Source organism: Opisthorchis viverrini, assembly GCF_000715545.1.
Source record: "Opisthorchis viverrini unplaced genomic scaffold opera_v5_108, whole genome shotgun sequence".
NCBI classification, from domain to species: Eukaryota; Metazoa; Platyhelminthes; class Trematoda; order Opisthorchiida; family Opisthorchiidae; genus Opisthorchis; species Opisthorchis viverrini.
Window position 1 is genome coordinate 951,861 of NW_008751766.1, and position 17,208 is coordinate 969,068.

At 46.7% G+C, this 17,208-nt stretch overlaps 2 protein-coding genes across 2 annotated transcripts in view; one reads left to right on the forward strand and one right to left on the reverse strand.

The window, feature by feature from the left end:
- The window catches only part of T265_05696 (hypothetical protein), a gene marked incomplete at both ends in the record, with an annotated part of 22,076 nt that extends 18,422 nt beyond the window's left edge, over positions 1 to 3,654 (forward strand). Inside the window, 2 exons of the mRNA XM_009170765.1 lie at positions 1,953 to 2,685; positions 3,270 to 3,654. Of these exons, the coding sequence (XP_009169029.1) occupies positions 1,953 to 2,685; positions 3,270 to 3,654 (1,118 nt within the window). The remainder of the gene's footprint in view (positions 1 to 1,952; positions 2,686 to 3,269) is intronic.
- Positions 3,655 to 16,269: 12,615 nt separating this feature from the next.
- Positions 16,270 to 17,208, reverse strand: part of T265_05698 (hypothetical protein) — a gene marked incomplete at both ends in the record, with an annotated part of 103,740 nt that continues 102,801 nt past the window's right edge. Inside the window, one exon of the mRNA XM_009170767.1 lies at positions 16,270 to 16,635. Within this exon, the coding sequence (XP_009169031.1) occupies positions 16,270 to 16,635 (366 nt within the window). The remainder of the gene's footprint in view (positions 16,636 to 17,208) is intronic.

Genomic DNA, 17,208 nt, shown 5'->3' on the forward strand with positions numbered 1-17,208 from the left:
CCGCCCCATTTTTGTGTTTGGTGTGTATATCTGAACTGGCGTTTGTTTGTCCTTACCACTTCACCCATTTGGCCTTGAGGTCATCCGGTCATTTGTATCTGAATTTGCACGTGTGACTGTCGCACGTTGGAGCCTGTTTGCTCCCTTGCTTTGCACTTTTGAGGTCCAAGCGGACTATTTGTTTTGGACGCGTATCTACTGTCGAGGTTTGTACAAATTGTGAATCTCTTACCATAATAGTACCGTATAGAAACCCAGCTCCGACTTTGTTTTGCCTACCCGGAGGTTCTGGTATTACGCGTCACTCGGAGATACCGTTCCAACGTTACACAGACAACTTGCATGTTTGGCGAAATTAGGAATGAAACGGGAGTAATACTAGAGTGCTCCTAGAACTGAACGCAGTTCTTGTAGCTTGGTCGGTGATGGCGCATTAACTAAAGGGGATAGGCGTCCTGTATCAGGGTTAAAACCGCTGCCATCCGCAATGTAGCCAAGGCATGAAAATGATGGGACACCAAAAGTGCATTTATCAGGATGAATAGCTACATTGAACTCAGAAAATCTCTTCAGTAAAGACAACAAAAGCATATCATGGGTAGCTTTGTCAGCAGCGTGCACAATGACGTCATCCTGGTACGTCTCAACACCTTCCAAATCTTTTGCAATAGTATTCATAACTTGCTGAAATACAGCTAGTGAAACGTTCAAACAAAAGGGAAGGAAATTGTATCGGAATAACTTAAAGGGTGCGTTGATCACAGTAAGGTTACTAGAGGCTTCGTCCAGCGGTATTTGAAGATAGGCATCTTTTAAATCGATTTTTGAAAACACACTTGAACCTGATAAACGACACAGTACATCTTCTGGCTCTTCAATGGTGCATGTACGTTGTAGTAGCCGCGTATTTAGCGTAAGGCGGTAGTCACCATATATTCTCGGAGTAATACCATCAGCCTCCAGTGGGGTAACTATCGGAGTTGCCCTGTTTGATGACTCCAAAGGAGTCAGTATTCCTTTCGCACACATTGAATTTAAAGCTTGACGAACAGGCTCGCGTAAGTCAATTGGAATAATCCGCCTCTTGAGAAATATGGGCTCTCCTGTAATTTCGAGCCTCACCTTGGGAATTTGCATGCCACCTGTAGCCTTAGAACATTTCAGAATCAGTGGTTTGAGTTCATTTTCATTCACAGAAGTCAGTAAGGTGATACTGGTTTGCAGTGAGCGTAGAACTTTGAGTCCGACAATCGATGGTCCCGACGTTGAAACCAAGAAATTACAGTCGATAGAGGTACCTTGGGATAACCTCACAGGGATCGTGCAACGGCCAACTAAAGGTACAGAATGTCCAGTGATGCCGCGAATGTTAACATCTGTAGGTACTATCACGGCACTGGGGTAGAATGCAGTTAGAGCTGATTGTGGAATGATTGACTCAGCACTACCAGTATCAACAATAAAGTCATGCTTTTGACCAGAAGCGGATATCAACGTTTTAAAAACATGCGACGAATTTTGGGACAAAACAGATAGAGAAAGAGTAGAAATATCTTTAGATAATGCCTCCACGTCAGTATTTGGGCCAGACGTTAAGCGACACTTTCTTGGACTTACAGACAAGTTGAATGTGTCCCGTTTTAACGCAGACAAAACACTTTGCTCGTCTGTGAGGGCATAAATATTTGGAATGATTTCGTCCACAAGACTAACATTTCCCAAAATTTGAGCCATCGGATAAGGGTTGCGATCTGTGAAGTGACGTGTTGATGGATTTGGGGCACGAGACTTTATTCGGGGTTTGCAAATGCCCAGGAGACGAATTGGTCCATTTGGCTTACATGAGCCTGTTCGTCAAGCGTTTCAACTAGTTCATGCTGACTACTGTGGTCCTTTCATCGGTAAATACTATGCCTTAATCCTTATTGACGCATATCCACGTTGACCTGAAGCTTTTCCAACTACGTCTCCAAGTACCGAATTCCCTCAGCAAGCACTGAGAAAAGTCTTCGGCCATGAAGGTGTACCAACTGTTTTGGTCACTGACAACGGCACACACTTCACTGCAAAATTCCTCGAGGAGCGGTTGAAGGGTCTTAGATGTCGACATCTGTTTACTGCTCCGCGACATCCCCAGTCGAATGGACTTGCTGAAAATTTTGTCCGAACACTAAAGTCTGCCATTATTCCACTCTCTCCCACTACTTTTGTGGAATTGGACCGTGGGATTGATAATTTTCTAATGCAATACAGGAACGCCGTCCATTCCGTTTCTGGGAAGAGTCCCGCGCTTCTATTTAAATCTCATTCGTTGCACACAAGTCTTGACTGTGCCAAAACGACTGATGTTAAATTTTACAAGGGTAATGATTTACGACCTGCTACAGGAATAGTACTTTCATCAGATGGCAATCAAATGGTCACAATTCTCGATTTGGATGATCTCTCTTGTCATCGAAGACACATTGACCAGGTTGAGTTCAATAGCAGAGGTCAGTCTGTAAACGGCACTCCTGCTGCTTCAAATACTAATGAGTCCTTTGTAGATGATCTTGTGGTATCTGATCAAAACGTATCTGAAGAACGGACAACCTGTGAAGAGTCTGAAGTTTTCATTCCGATAGGATCCGAAAGATTGCGGTCAAGACCACCACTGGACTATAAACGTCCACACGCTCATTCAAGGTGTGGCGGATGTGATGAACATGACTGCTACTCTATTCGTTGCTCTATTCATTATTCTCTTGTTTTAATATTCCATATGCTGTACATATTCGCCAATTCCAATACATACGTGCTGGTAGTTACGCTGCGTTCAATTATGGATTTCTGGTTCGCCTGGTTATTCGGATATAAGTACGAAATTTAATTCTCACAAACATGTTGCTGTTCCTCCTGCTCATTTTACGCACAGTTCTTATGTCTTGCAGTTCATATTTATAAGTTTCTTTGGGCTGCACTGCAGTATAACTTGAAAACCATTTACTTGCTACTAGGCGAAAACTTTTAACGGCAGAAGTTTGCATTTTGTTCCATATATGGTGAATAAAAATCACCCTATTACATCTCTACTTTGTCGGGATTTGTTTCAGTTAATTAATCTTCCAAATTTTCTGCGTGCACTGGACTTTGAACTTGTTGTGGTATGCCTGCAGAGGTGGGTGCTCAGTATTCTCACGATGGAATTGAATTTTCCAAAGCTACCCTGATGAACTGAAAGAAACCGGCAATTGAGCACAGAGTACTAGTCCGGACGTTTGATCCTCCAGTTCTTCCGACCCCAAACTCATGACCAACCCGATTGTAGTCATACCCAACTGTGCTTCCGAAAGCGGGCCGACGAAACCAGCTGCGTCTCCGGACAGCAGTTTTTATTCGACCACCACAGGCCTCTCACCCACCAAAGGCAGTGATGACCCGGAGGAGGCAAACCTCACATGCCAGCGGCGCCCAAAGTACGTGGAGCTATCAACGCTTATCTCCGTAACAGACAACACAGCTGCAGCCATGCGCTCCTCAACAAAGCCACAGACTCTGAAATGTACTGAGTCAGGTGTGCGGGGACAAGGAGCGAAGCCGACCTCCGCTTCACTCCGTCGAAAGCGGCCACTCTGCTTGTGGACACAACCGTCGTGCAGGATCCCCACAACCTAAACCATAAACATGACCACAGCCATCCGGAAAATCCTTCGTACATCCTGTTGAACACGCTGATCGCCGGCGGATCGGGTGTCCACACAAACACGAAAGACGTGTGACTGCAGCCAAACAAGCCACATAAAATTCGCCAGATTAGAAAGCTGCTGACTGGCTTCAAGTAGCAGTCCAACGCGAAAACGAGCCTCTTGGGAGCGCCACCAAAATCGTTACCTCTTGGTGCCAACACCCAGCGCTCAGGGCCTCACAGAGACACTTGTCCGGTCTAATCGCGCCAAAATACCCAAAAATCCAGGAAGGCGAATACTTGCCGCAAATCTTTGATTAACAGCAAATCTGGTTGCCAAAAAGAAGTAGCTGGAAGGGCTACAAACGGCAACCGTCGAAATTTTCGCCCACGGGGAAGAAAACCCCGTCCCCCAAAGCCAAAATGCCCAAGCAAACCGGGCTGTACGTAACGAAATAACCTCAAGCAAAAACCAACCCCAGAAACCACGAAGACAGGAAGCAGACGAACATCGCCCCAGAGACCCCTTCGGAGCCTTGGACCCAAACCCGGTGCACAACTATTTAGTCTGCTAACCACTGTGGTCACTCAACTATCAGTTCCTCGGCCTCAAAGGCAGTGGAAACGGTGTTGAAATGCTCGTTCACAAACTGCCTCAGCCTTTTCAACAAACTAGGCGATGTTAAACGGTGAGCATGCCTTGAACAACCGCCTATAATCGCACTCACAGAGACCTACCTGACACCAGCTGTCTCTGATGCGGAGATTTCGATAGAGGGTTACCCTATTTTTCGGGGCGGCTCAAAACGAGGGCGGGCAGGTGGGGTTGCTCGGTACTTACATGCGACCATATCAATCCCGATTGTCCACTCTGACACTACCCCTGCACCATTTTGCGATGCACTGTGGGTCCGAATCCCGCTGCGCGTGTCCGATGCCCTACCTCTCGGTGTGGTCTACCCCTCTAGTCCCCCTGAAGATGACCAATTCCTCATAAAATACCCTTGAGCAACACTCCTTCAACTACCACTTCACTTATCTCCTGCTGGTAGGTGACTTCAACGCCCCAAAGGCCTCCTGGATGAAGCTCCAGCGGGTCGGATAAAGCGGACTATTTACAGCGGCGCTGATCGAAGTCGTTCGACAGAGTGCTTGGACTAAACATGTCACTGCACACACCAGATGCCGCGCAGGAAAATACCATCCCCCTGGATCTGGTCATCACCAACGAAAGACACTTCGTTGATCAGGTAACAATTAACGCTCCACTGCGACATAGCGACCACTGTGTGCTGACCTTTGATTTCATCTGCTATTGGGCCAGGAATCCCGAACCTCAAACGTGGGTTCGAGGCTTCTGCCGTGCAGACTTCTCAGAAATGCGCATCTTTCCTGAACAAGTCACACTGAGACCAGCTCCAGTGGAAGAACTATATAGGACCATTTTCCAGAAAGCTTATGAGGCTGACGCGACGTTCGCACCAAAAAACCCAGCACGCACTTGGATGAACCGCAGCTTGCCAAAAAGGATTCGGCGACTTCCGGAAAAACGATCCCAACTCTTTCAAAAAATTGACTACAGGGGATACAAAAGACGAGCTAGCATTTCGTAAAATGCGGAACCGCTGTAAATCGGAACTCTGCAGATGGAACATACGAAAACAAATAACCATTCTGGACCTCGCTCGAAATAACAAAAACGTACTGTTCAAGTACATGAGACATCGCCGCAGAAACAAGCCATCCGCGTTCTCCTTGAGGGACAGAAGCTGAGAATCGACGGATGACTCAACAGTGGTATCCGAGGTTCACAGAGAACACTATGCGTGTCCATAATCAGCCCCTGCGTCTTCGTCACCTACACTCTTGTCAAGGCGGAACTACGAAGAGCCTTTAACCGACTTCGTTTTCACGGTGGAGATCATCGGTTAACTCTTGCACCAGATCGACCCATTCTGTGCGTTGGGTTTCGACGAGGTCCATGCAAGGATCCTGAAAGGAACGTCGTCCACACTGGCAAATAATCTATAAGCCTCACTAGCGTGCCGTGCAAGGTGATGGGAAGCATTCTGAATCAAGCTATCCTAGATCACCCTACTTTCAGCAATCTGATATCTCCAGCTCAACATGGATTTCTCCCAAACCGTTCCTACGTAGCAAACATGCTTAACCCAAGCCAGGGACGAGGGACTAATATCGGATGCCATATTTTTCGACTTCTCAAAAGCATTTGGTGGGGTGTCACACGTCCCGCTGCTCCACAAACTCGAGTATTGCGGGATTCAAGGGAAAATCACACACTGGATCAACACTTTCCAATCAGATAGATCATACCGAGTGAGAATGTCCTCGACCTACTCTTCTCCAGCGGCGGTCTCCATTGGAGTTACTCAAGGCTCCGTCCTGAGACCACTGCTGTTTCTGATCTACGTCAGTGATCTTCCAGATGTCCTTGAAGGTTCATGACTACCTTTTGCGGACGACTTAAAATCCTGGAGTTCCAATGCCAATGCCCCCCAAGTGGATGTAGACGCTGCAAAGCAGTGGTCGTTCGATTGGTACCTTCCTCTGAATGATGAAAATTCGTCCATGTCATTTTGAGGAGACTCAGTGAATGCATGGTGAGAAAGGGCCAGAAGACTTCATGAGGATAGACACCAAAAAGAATTTGGGTATCTGGGTCTCCTCAATCTTTTCCTTCTCACTGCACCGTGAGAAATCGGCACAAAAGGCGTTCGCCATTTTGCCGATGATCCGACAAACCTTCTCCCGTATCACTCGCATGGACTTCCAAATACTCTATGGGGCCTACGTCAGACAGCTCCTTGAATACACCAACTAAGTTGTTTACTCAGGACATACGAAAGACGTCACCATCATTGAGCGTGTCCAGCGGGCCGCTCCGAGAATGGTTGTCGGCCTCAAATTCGTGGACTACGAAACGCATCTCGCGATGCTTGATCTCTTTCCCCAGGAGTATCATCGCCTCCGAGGGGACCTAATTCCTACTTATGCCCTGTCCGAACAAAGCTTGGCAATCAGATATTTTACCGTTGACCCAGCAAACACACGGCGGGGACATAGGAGGAAGATTTTCAAGCTTAGAGCATACACATTCATTAGACAAAATTTTTTCTCTATTCGGGTGGTAGGTGCGCGGAATGACCTTCCTCCGACGGTTGTCCACGCTCCTCCTAGAACCCAGTTTAAAGCACTATTAGACATTTCTTTGTGCGAATCCTCACGCTGGCAGGCATACTGCCCCGCGCTGAGAACATAAAGAGCAGTGCTACACCCTTTTTTCACTTGCGCACTTCAGGTGAACGACAGCCACTGACCGACAAGAACAAAAGCGACTCGGCAACTTGGGCAAAAGTCTCGATCCCGGGTATCGATCCGTGAATCCGTGAGCCTCGTTTAGACATGCCGGGGCCTCAGCGATCCTAAGAAAGTATTCCATCACACTTCCGCCGGAGGTATGTTTGCTTTTTGTGGACAATGGAATTTGGCGAGCTGCAAAAGTGTGAACGTAGAGCGGAGTGGTTTGTGGTTTAAGGACATACGCAACGAAATACATTTCGGCACAAAACGCCCTACTTCACTTGCAGCTAAAGGCATTGTGCGGCCATTGGATCACCAGAAGTGGCTTCACGTATGCGTGTCGACAAAACAAGGGCTTCATCTTTTTCATTCTTCGCAGCGTTTAATGTGACGTTAAACGAATACACAAAAAATAGCTATGTGGTGATTGTGAATGTATCCCGTAATTGATATGCGATTGTGTGTACTACAAATGCAACAGGTGGTCAACAAAGCAAACGGAAAGTCGAGGAACACAAAGAAGCTAGTTAGCTGAGCACATTTTCTAATGAAAATCAACAAGCGAAGCACTGGTTATCCGGTGCGTTCTCGTCTAACGGTGTAGGGCAGACATCTCCCAGTCACTTATTATTATCTTGAACACAACCATAAGGTTTCTAATTTTTTGTACGACTGACTTTCGGTGAATTCACGGTTAACCGAAGAGGAGTTTGGTACCTGCGACGCTTTGTTGAAGTATGGAGCACCGTTGTGTGAAGTGCGGCAGTGTGGCCGATGAATTCGGACATTTTTTACACACTGATTTTGTACTTCTGTGTGTTCAAGTGCAATTTTGTTTGCATATTTTCGCGCTGCTCAGTCTATTTATAGGGACGAAGTGTGTCATTTCCTCGAATTGTTTTACCTAAAACTAACCTATGCGTGAAAATCTCTGTCCCGCTGCACTTCGTTTGTTCGATGCACCCAATTATTCACGGCAATAAACGAGACTGTAAGGGGCTGCTCCCCGCTGTAAATGTTGGGGCACAACAATATATGCAGACAAAATCGATTTTTATTGAATTTCGGACGTGCAAATCAACGTTTTGCTTACCAGGCTTCGTGGAAACTTATGCATACGGACTTGAAGAATGACCGGATAAATCAATCATCCTACTTTTGTGACCTCTGTATACCTCAAGAGTGTTATGCACTGCACAGATAGCAGGACATCGGTAGGTATTGAATGCGAATCCTAAATTCTAAGTAAGATCATTGTAAGTTTTCTATTTAAATCAGAAACTAGTGGGAAACTGGTACACCTTTCGAAGGCTTCGGAGGAGGCAAATATTTTCATGCACGAAATTTGAGAACGAATGTCCATTCCTAAACAAGTGCCTGGCGCTTTAAAAGAGGACCGAGTAGCAAGCAAAATTATGAGTAAAATGAAGGTCGCATGATGGGTTTATTTGGGCAATTGATCCAGCTTTGAGCTGGCGATGAAAACCTTCAGTGGGACCATTGGAACAGGGGTGAAATGGAGTTGTTGAACTGTGATGGAAGCAGAATAGTGTGGAAAACACACGGAAGAGATTGCGCCGAAATTGTGAACCGCGATCGGTAATAACGGTGGAAGGTATGCAGGATTTGCTCATCCAATGCTGCAAAAACAAAAAGGCCACCGTACAGCCACTAGTCAACGAGTAAAACGATAAACCTTGGTATAGAATAAGCAGGTTCGTTTGATTGGGAAAGTGGACCAACAATACCAGGATTAACTTGCGCGAATCGAGGGTCAGGAACCGTAAATTGGTCGATAAGTGAGTTCGTATACCAGTTCAACATAATGCGCTGACAGACAATGCAATGCTTGGACTAGTCTGTGAGACAGTTGCTGATGTAGGGCCCCACGAAACTTTGTTACCCTGATACCTGAACGACAGGGTCCATGAAAGCGATCGAAAACATCTCGTTGAATGGCTTCAGGGACAATAATTTTAGCTGCGCCGGTGAACGTATAACAAAGACTGGTTCAAGACCGGAGGGGTAATGGAATTGAATAAACGAGGGGTAGCGTGAACGCAAGCATAGGATTTCAATGCTGAAATTTTGCCAACCTGACAAGGTCCCTTTGTGTAAAATAGTGGAAAGTGTTGATATCTAGGGTGTCCTCAGGAGCATTATCCGATACTGGAGTGTACGGCATGTTGGTAGTGAACTGAAGATAGGTCCAGATGGAGTATCCCGTGTGGTAAATAACCATCATGCTTGGAATTGGAAGCATACGCAATTGACTTACGATCGGTTTGAATGGTAAACTGTCCACCTTCCTATAAGTGTCAGAAATGGCGTATGGCAAGGAAAATTGCGAGTAATTCACGACCAAAAGTATTGCAACGCGTTTGGGTGACCCGCATCTTTGGCGAGAAAAAGACCAGTGGTTGAAATACGTTTTTAGCAACTTGGTACGGTACAGCACCGACAACAGCGTTTGAAGCGATGATTGTCAAAATAAGCCTAGTGTATACCAGGATATCGAAGAATAAATAGCTTGCTTGGCTATTTCAAAAGCAGCAATGGCGGCGGGAGCGAGGTGTAGTGGTCTAGCTACCCAACAAGTTAGTTTACCAGGAGTGTGTGGCAAAGAAATAAAAATAATTACGCTAGGTTGGGTATACAAAAATAAAGAGATCAGATGGAACAGACTCACTAACAATTGTTCTCTTCAAAATAATGCGTCGTTGGCCCAGGTCAGCGAATAAACAATAGCCCAATTGTGTTGGTCCAGAGGTCTTCTTCTGAACAGTTCCCACATATAATAGATTCCGAAGATGGTCTGAAATGTTTTGGTACCAGAGTTAATACATGAGACGCGCGAATGTCCGCTGCAAGCGCGAGCGAATTCAGAAGAGAGAGTCGAAGCATGTGACCACGCTTGTATTAGCCGCGGGCTATTGACACGCCGAAATTGAGTTCGCCGAAACTATAGGGTTTTCGAAGTTGCCATTTTTATGTGAAGTTAGCCTAATCAATTTTCACCTTCCCGTGACATGTTGCACGTGGCATTTTGCTTAAGTGAGCGAAATGTCAAGTTCATTGACCATCGTCGATTTGGATTTTTGCCAGTTTACGCGACATAAAACACGAAATCGCACTTTAGCGTAATTTGGCGTTCTTCGGTGTTCCTGAAGAATAAGAATAAGAATAAGAGTATTCAATGCAAATGCCACCCTTAGGATCAGTCACAGGCGTTTGTTTGCTTTAGACACCTCATATTTAACAAATGGGATATTTTTGTTCGGCGAACCTGCTCACAAAACATTTTCCCCATGGGTTTCATGTTCCATTAAGTGCAATAAAGTTAGATTACAGCACAAACTTGCAGTGGCAGTGCGGAGGACATCTGTGGACGATCAACTTTCCCAGACCTTATGCACGGCAGCCCAATCCAAAGAGCAACGACGGCCCCTTGTACTCGTATCTCTACTAGTTTTCACTCATCGCGAATACTTGTTGTAACTGCTAGGCTCGCGTTTATGTGCAACGTTGATGATGAGGCTGCACCCATGCAGAGCAGCATAATCCGATGGTCAATGACAGTCTTGTATACCGTTAACTATACGCGATCCCGCTTGTCTTCGCTAGCTACAGTAAACATCAGCACAATTTATATGCCTACCGGTATAAATAAGGCCTCAGCTATGCATGATAGCCCCATCTGAGAGCCTGTTATACACATAAATGTACTCGAGGTCACCTAACTTGGCCATTGATCGTACCTTTTGAGTGTGTCAGTGTCCTTGTACATACATACCGAATCTAATGGCGACCGATTAACCAAATACTCACAACTGTACGCGATATCGTCCACCTTGACTACTTATTGAAACTGGTAGGCCAGTGTCTATAAGTGACGCTGTTTAGTAGGCCTGAGCTATGCGTGACGTCTTAACGACCAAGGGACGAACGGCCATGAATAAGGTTTTGACTGCATATTGTCCACCCATCATATCCTTGAACAATCTGAACAGCTTGCGCAATGGCGCAAAATGCTCGCTTTGGACAAGGGCACACATTACGGGTCGATCGATCCCCATGCCATCTGTTACAAGGAATGTATAAAGCTTAACTTAACAGCGAACGTCAGTGGCTCGAAATTTATTTACCCAAGACGGTTAGTACCGTGTGTAGCATCAACGTTTACAACGTCCGGAAAACGTCTAAAGAGTGCTATCTGTTGTGTTCGAGAAGAGCACAGGTGGCTATATCTGCCACCGTCCGATTCTACCAGCAGCACGCGACCGCACTTTCGAAACTTGGTTATGATGGACGACATGTCATCTAAGAAACCAACTAAAAGGTAACCAACGACCTACGTAGCAATGGGGGTCGACACTTGACGCGATAGTTACGCACATCCTTGATAGTGAGTACCTTTCCAAATTGGTCGGCGACGTACTGCCGAATCTCCGATGACGGAGCACCGTATTTCAAAAGGGCAGAACACTCCTTTATCTAATCGTTTGTCAGTCGCCGGTTGATGGGGAGCGTGTCAAAAATAAACTTGCAGCGTAGATGGTTGTGCTCCAGGTAGTAGGAAGTAGCCCTCAAGCAGTCATGGTACCGGCGAACGTGGAACCTTGCCGGACAATCAGTACGACGTGTGCTACAACGTATACACAGTCACCCATTAACTTACTAGGTGCGACGAATTCCACGGCTTCTGCTTCGTCTGCAGGGATGTCCGCTGCAACGATAGGAGGCTTTCTCATACAAAAGTAGCGAATTGCTGCTCTTTTTGGAGTCCATACGGACGGAAACAACGAATCGTTTTGTCTGCTACTCTTTCAAAGCGACTTGAAATGCACTGAATGAGAAAAAACTTTGACGAGCTAAATTCTCCACAAAATCATCCTCCGCATTCACGTGCTCAGCCATAGCAGCCATTTAAAATATGAATATCCCGGGTCCTGAATGCCATGTGGATTTAGTAGATTTAAACAACTTTCAACAAAACTGCGGCCGTTTGGGAAGATCTCATACGCCCGAAAAATTACCATGAAGTGTTAAAACTTCATGTTAAAGTTCTCCTCCTTCGAACCTCCTTCTAGCCCACGGTCTTGTATTATGTGAAATTGTGCAGGCGCGCGTTTTTGTAGCTTTTCGTAGTTAAACAAAAAACGATTATGCAATTGATGAAATACGTAGTGCTATAATGGAAATAAAATAAAGGTACAAAACGCCGTACTACTCCCTCAGTAGAGCGTTTACCATGAAACGGGAAAACGCTCGAAAAAATAAAGTAACGAATCCCAAAGTTGCTCACTTCAAGTTTCGTAATCAGCTAAATGCTGAGGGAAGAGGACGCGTCGTCCTGAACGACTAGTGGAAGGAGGAAGTTGGCGGGAGGGATATCTTGGGTTGGTGTAGGTGTTGTTGGGATAGCAGGATTGCTGGATGTGGTTGTGGGTTCTTCAATGTAGGCAGGTTTCAGACGATCAATGGAGACGGTATCATGCTTTCCGCTTCTCTCTAAAACAAATTGTTTGGAGTGACGTTCGATAACCTTGAAGGGGCCATCATAACAGGGTTGGAGGGGTATCCTCGTTGCGTCATGTCGGACAAACACAAATAGTGTAGAAGAGAGTCCGGTTGAGATGTGCTCCGTTCGCGTTGATCGTCTGGTCGGTGTCGCACGAAGTTCGGACATGTGTTGTTTTAGACGGGCGACGAATGTGACGAGTGATTCGGGCTGTGCGCCAGAAGAGGAAACCAGTTCACCGGATAGACGTATAGTTGTACTGTATACTAGTTCGGCTGGGGAAAAGTGGAGATCCTCCTTAATAGTGGGGCGAATTGCAAGCAAAATGAGGGGTAAAGAAGAGGACAGTGAAGATGGGTTCATTTGGGCAGTCAATGCAGCTTTGAGGTAGCGATGGAAACGCTCAACCAGACCGTTGGAACAGGGATGATACGCGGTAGTCGATATGTGATGGAAACCGAATAGTGTAGAAGATACACGGAAGAGATTACATCGAAATTGTGAACCGCGATCCGTAGTAACGGTGGAAGGTACACCAAAATTACTCACCCAGATTGGAGGGTTAAGGGAATTGAACAGACCTGAAATGAAGGGAAGGATAGAATGGGCAAAAAATTAAGATCAGCATTTTGAGGGTTCGCCAGCTTGGCTAGGTCCAGGTGCGTGGAAGGGTGAAGAGCCTTGATGTCAGGACGGGACAGGGCATATGCGGCGACATTGTCCGAACCCGGAGTGTAGTGGATGTCGATAGTGAGCTGTGAAATATAGTCGAGATAGCGTATCTCGCGTGGTGAATATCGATCAGGCTTGGCGTTGAAGGCATAGGTGAGTGGCTTATGGTGAGTTTGAATGGTAAATTATCTACCTTCTGGTAAGTGCCGGAAATGGCGTATAGCAAGAAAAATTGTGAGTAATTCACGACCAAAGGTAGTGCAACGCGCTTGGGCAGCCTGCATTTTATGCGGGAAAAACGCTAATGGTTGAGATGTGTTGTTAACAACTTGATGAAGTACGGCACCGACGGCAGCGTTCGAAGCATCAGTTGTCAAAATCAGCTTTGTGCTTTCGTGAGTATCGAGGAAGATAACTTTGTGGCCTGAGCAATGGCTTGCTTGGCTCTTTCGAAAGCGGCAATGGCGGCGGGGGGTAAAGTAACAGATTTTTCTTTGGAGCCGAGTAAATCGGTCGATGGCTGCAAAATATCTGCACAGTGGGGAAGAATCGCTGGTAGTAGCTGATGATACCCATGAAAAGACGAAGTTGGGTCATCATCATGGCTGAAATGCGACTGGCCAATGGGGAAACACCTTTGGCGTCAACAGTTTCGCTCACCGATGATTTGGTGGAGAGGGGAGGTAGCTGCGCATTGCACGCGCGAGCTGGTAAATTGGTGCATAAATCTAGCATTGTCAGTGGGTTGTCAAGCGCGGGGGGATGGAAAAAAAGCTGTGCATTGAAGGCAATAGCTTTGATGCCTGAGCGCCATTGAGGGCGCGACTGGAACATGTCTGATAATGTCTCTAGCCATTGATGTGGCCCGTCTCGAGGTCCCCATCCAGGAAGACGGCAGTAACCAGCGCAGCTGAGTTTGCTGGTAATGGCTTTCATACTTCGCTGCCAAGTCATTGTTTGACTGCTTCTGGGTGAGAGTGATGGGTATGGAAAAAGACTCTAGGGCCAAAATGCGATCGGCTAATGGTGAAATACCTGTGGCGTCAATGTGGTGACCAAGAAAATCCTGGCTAGTAACACCGAATAAGCATTTGTCGATGTTCAAACGTATGTTGTAAGTGGAAAAACGTTCAAACACTGCTCTGAGATGAGCTGCCACAAAGGTAACAGGTTTTTCCGCAGCCAAGCAGATCCATCAGTGGCTGTATTGGTGGATGAACCGCCGATAATACCAAAGAAGCGACGGAGTTGAGTGATAGTCGTGGGTATGAGAAAGGATTATAAGGCCACAATACGATCGAATAAGAGTAGAATACTTGTTGAATCAATGTGGTGACCGACAGAATCCAGCATTTGTCAATGTTCAAGCGTATGTAATAGGTAGAAATACGTTGAAATACTGCCCTGAGATGATTTGAACGGTCATCTGGGAGGGTGCGAAAAATTAAAACGTCATCTAGCTAAGCATAGACAAAAGAAAAGACACGAAAAACCTAGTCCATGTAACTTTTTTCGGATTTTAGGTGCATTTTGAAGAGCGATAGGCATACGCATGAATACGAAAAACCAAACGGTGTTGTATCAGATATTTTGGGATTCCATCTGGGGCTACGCGGATATGCAAGTATGCACGTACTAGGTCAGGTTTGTAGGGAAAATTTGTGNGGAAAATTTGGTGGTATAAGGTACTTGCGAAGTCGTGGATATTAGGGTGGGGTTATTAGTGCACCGTTGATGATGATGTCCATAATGCAAAGCAGAAGGTGTACGCACTAACAAAAGTTTTTTGCATGGTTGACAGTGGTGGGTTACGACACGTATAAAAATAAATACTAGTGAAATGGGAGCAAGTCGAAAAAGGATCTTATCCCACGTGAGAGTTTCTTTGTGAAAATCCGGGCGGTGGGAGCTTTTTTTCTTCGCAGTGCGACTGCTTCACGTATTCCATAACTGTCCGTGGACTTGTGGAGAGGTTGCCTTGTAGCTCTCTGCGCGCGCCCGAGTCTGTGTGAGTTGACTGTGTTCGTTTCCTTATATGTAGATCCGTTTGCGTGTACATGGGCGCGTCAGCACTTATTAGTATTTGCTACGCTCACTAGACGATGCATACAATCGATGTCCGATGAGTCAGCTTAATGTAACGTGGTTTGTGAGTACGAGGGTGGACAAACCTCATGATTCATTGGGCGATTGTGAGCTGAACAGTCAAATATGTGGGTGACTGGGTAGCTACAGGGTACCTATCTAGGATACAGGCGTTATTGATGGAACGGTAATCTCAACAAGCTTTCCAATCAACTTTGGATTTCGTGGGTACCGTACGTAGGGGTGACGACCAAGGACTCGATGAAGTGAGGATAATGCCGAGTTTGTTCACTTGTTTGTACTCCAGTTTCGCAATCTAGAGATTATCTGAATGGAGTCAACGTGGTTTCGTATGGACAGGTGGGCCCCTCGTGATGAACGGCGGAATGTATGACCGGTTAAGTGTACTGATATAGGTGAGTAAGGGTGGAAAAATTCCTGAGAATTTCAGCAAAATGGGAATCGGTTAAGGCAAGTTGGATAAATCTGGATGAAGTTGGGGCCTAAATTTCGTTGATCGATGTTAGCATATCTAGGAGGCATTTGTGTCGCACATCGATAAATAAATTCTAGTGGGTTAGGAAGTGATAAGATTATGGCCAAAAGGAAAGTCTACTTGAACGCACGTCGCGATACTAGGTCAAGTGTGAGGCAACGTTGGCCGTATGTAGTGATGTTCGTACCGGTGTAACGGTGATACTACTGATCGGGGGGAACGCGAGTAGTATGTGTTGTTCGTAGAATTTCGCTTTGCGTCGACTGAAAAAGGGAATTGTGTTGCGAAATTCGTGGAGTCACTTGGTACCATTTGCTTGGATTTGACCATCAAATGAGTGGAGTCAATGAATCTCCAGGAAAGTTCAAGAAGACTCGTTCGGGAGAAGATCGGTGTCCAGTTTTTGTAACCAAGATGCAGATTGGAGTTTTGCTTCCCTGTTCAATGGTCTGTAACCGGTCAGTTGACATTTCCGAATAAATAACTCCGCAGCGAAGGCCTTCCTTTCATTTAGTGCCGTGACCGGGATAGGGATGAAGATCCCGTGGCCGCAACCCTTTGAGGACGGGGATGTTCGGACCTTTCTGGAGGACTTTGAGGAGATGGCGGAGGCTGCCGGGCTACAGACCGACCGGGGTAAGTTGGCAGCGCTGAAGACCCTCCTGGGGGGCCGGGTGAAGGGTGGGTGCGGCCAGAAGAGGCCCTCGGAAGATGGACTGGGCCGCCCCGCAGGAAGTCCTTGCAGCGGATTTTGACACGCCGGTCGACCGCCAGGAGGCTATGAGGCAGTTCAAGGCGGCCAGGATGGTACCCGGATCTGACCCGACCGTGTTCTTCGCCGGCCTGCAGCAGTTGTTGGATCGCGCTTTGCCGACGCTGGACGGAGTGTCGCGACACCAGTTGCTATCGGATCAGTTCATCGAAGGTGTACAGCCCGCGAGTGGTACCCAGTTGCGGTTGGCACGAGCCACTGGTCAGTCGGGTATGGAGGAGCTGGTGCGTCTGTCCCGGGAGCCGCCCGAGGAACCACTGGCCACGTTGCAGTCGCAGGAGAACAGGGATGCTGCATCAGTGGAGGAACTGCAGACCAGGGTGGACCAACTCACCGAACAGCTGGTGGCTGTGAAGACGGAATCGCGGAGGCACACTCGAACCAGCCGGTGCTACATGTGTGGCAGGCCTGGCCACTGGAAGAATCAGTGTCCCCGTAACCGATCGCTTGTACACAATAAACCTTTAGAGTACTCCTCTTTTCCTGGGTGGGTCACGATTAGCGCACTGACACAAGCTACAATACAAGCAATTGTCGAGGTAGACGGGAAGAAGGAGTTATGTTTGATTGATACCGGAGCAGGCGTATCGCTGAGGCAAAGAGGGAACCAAGTTGGACACAGATCGTGCGCGCTAGCCGTGAGAGCTGTTGGCGGATATCGATTGAAGATTGACGGA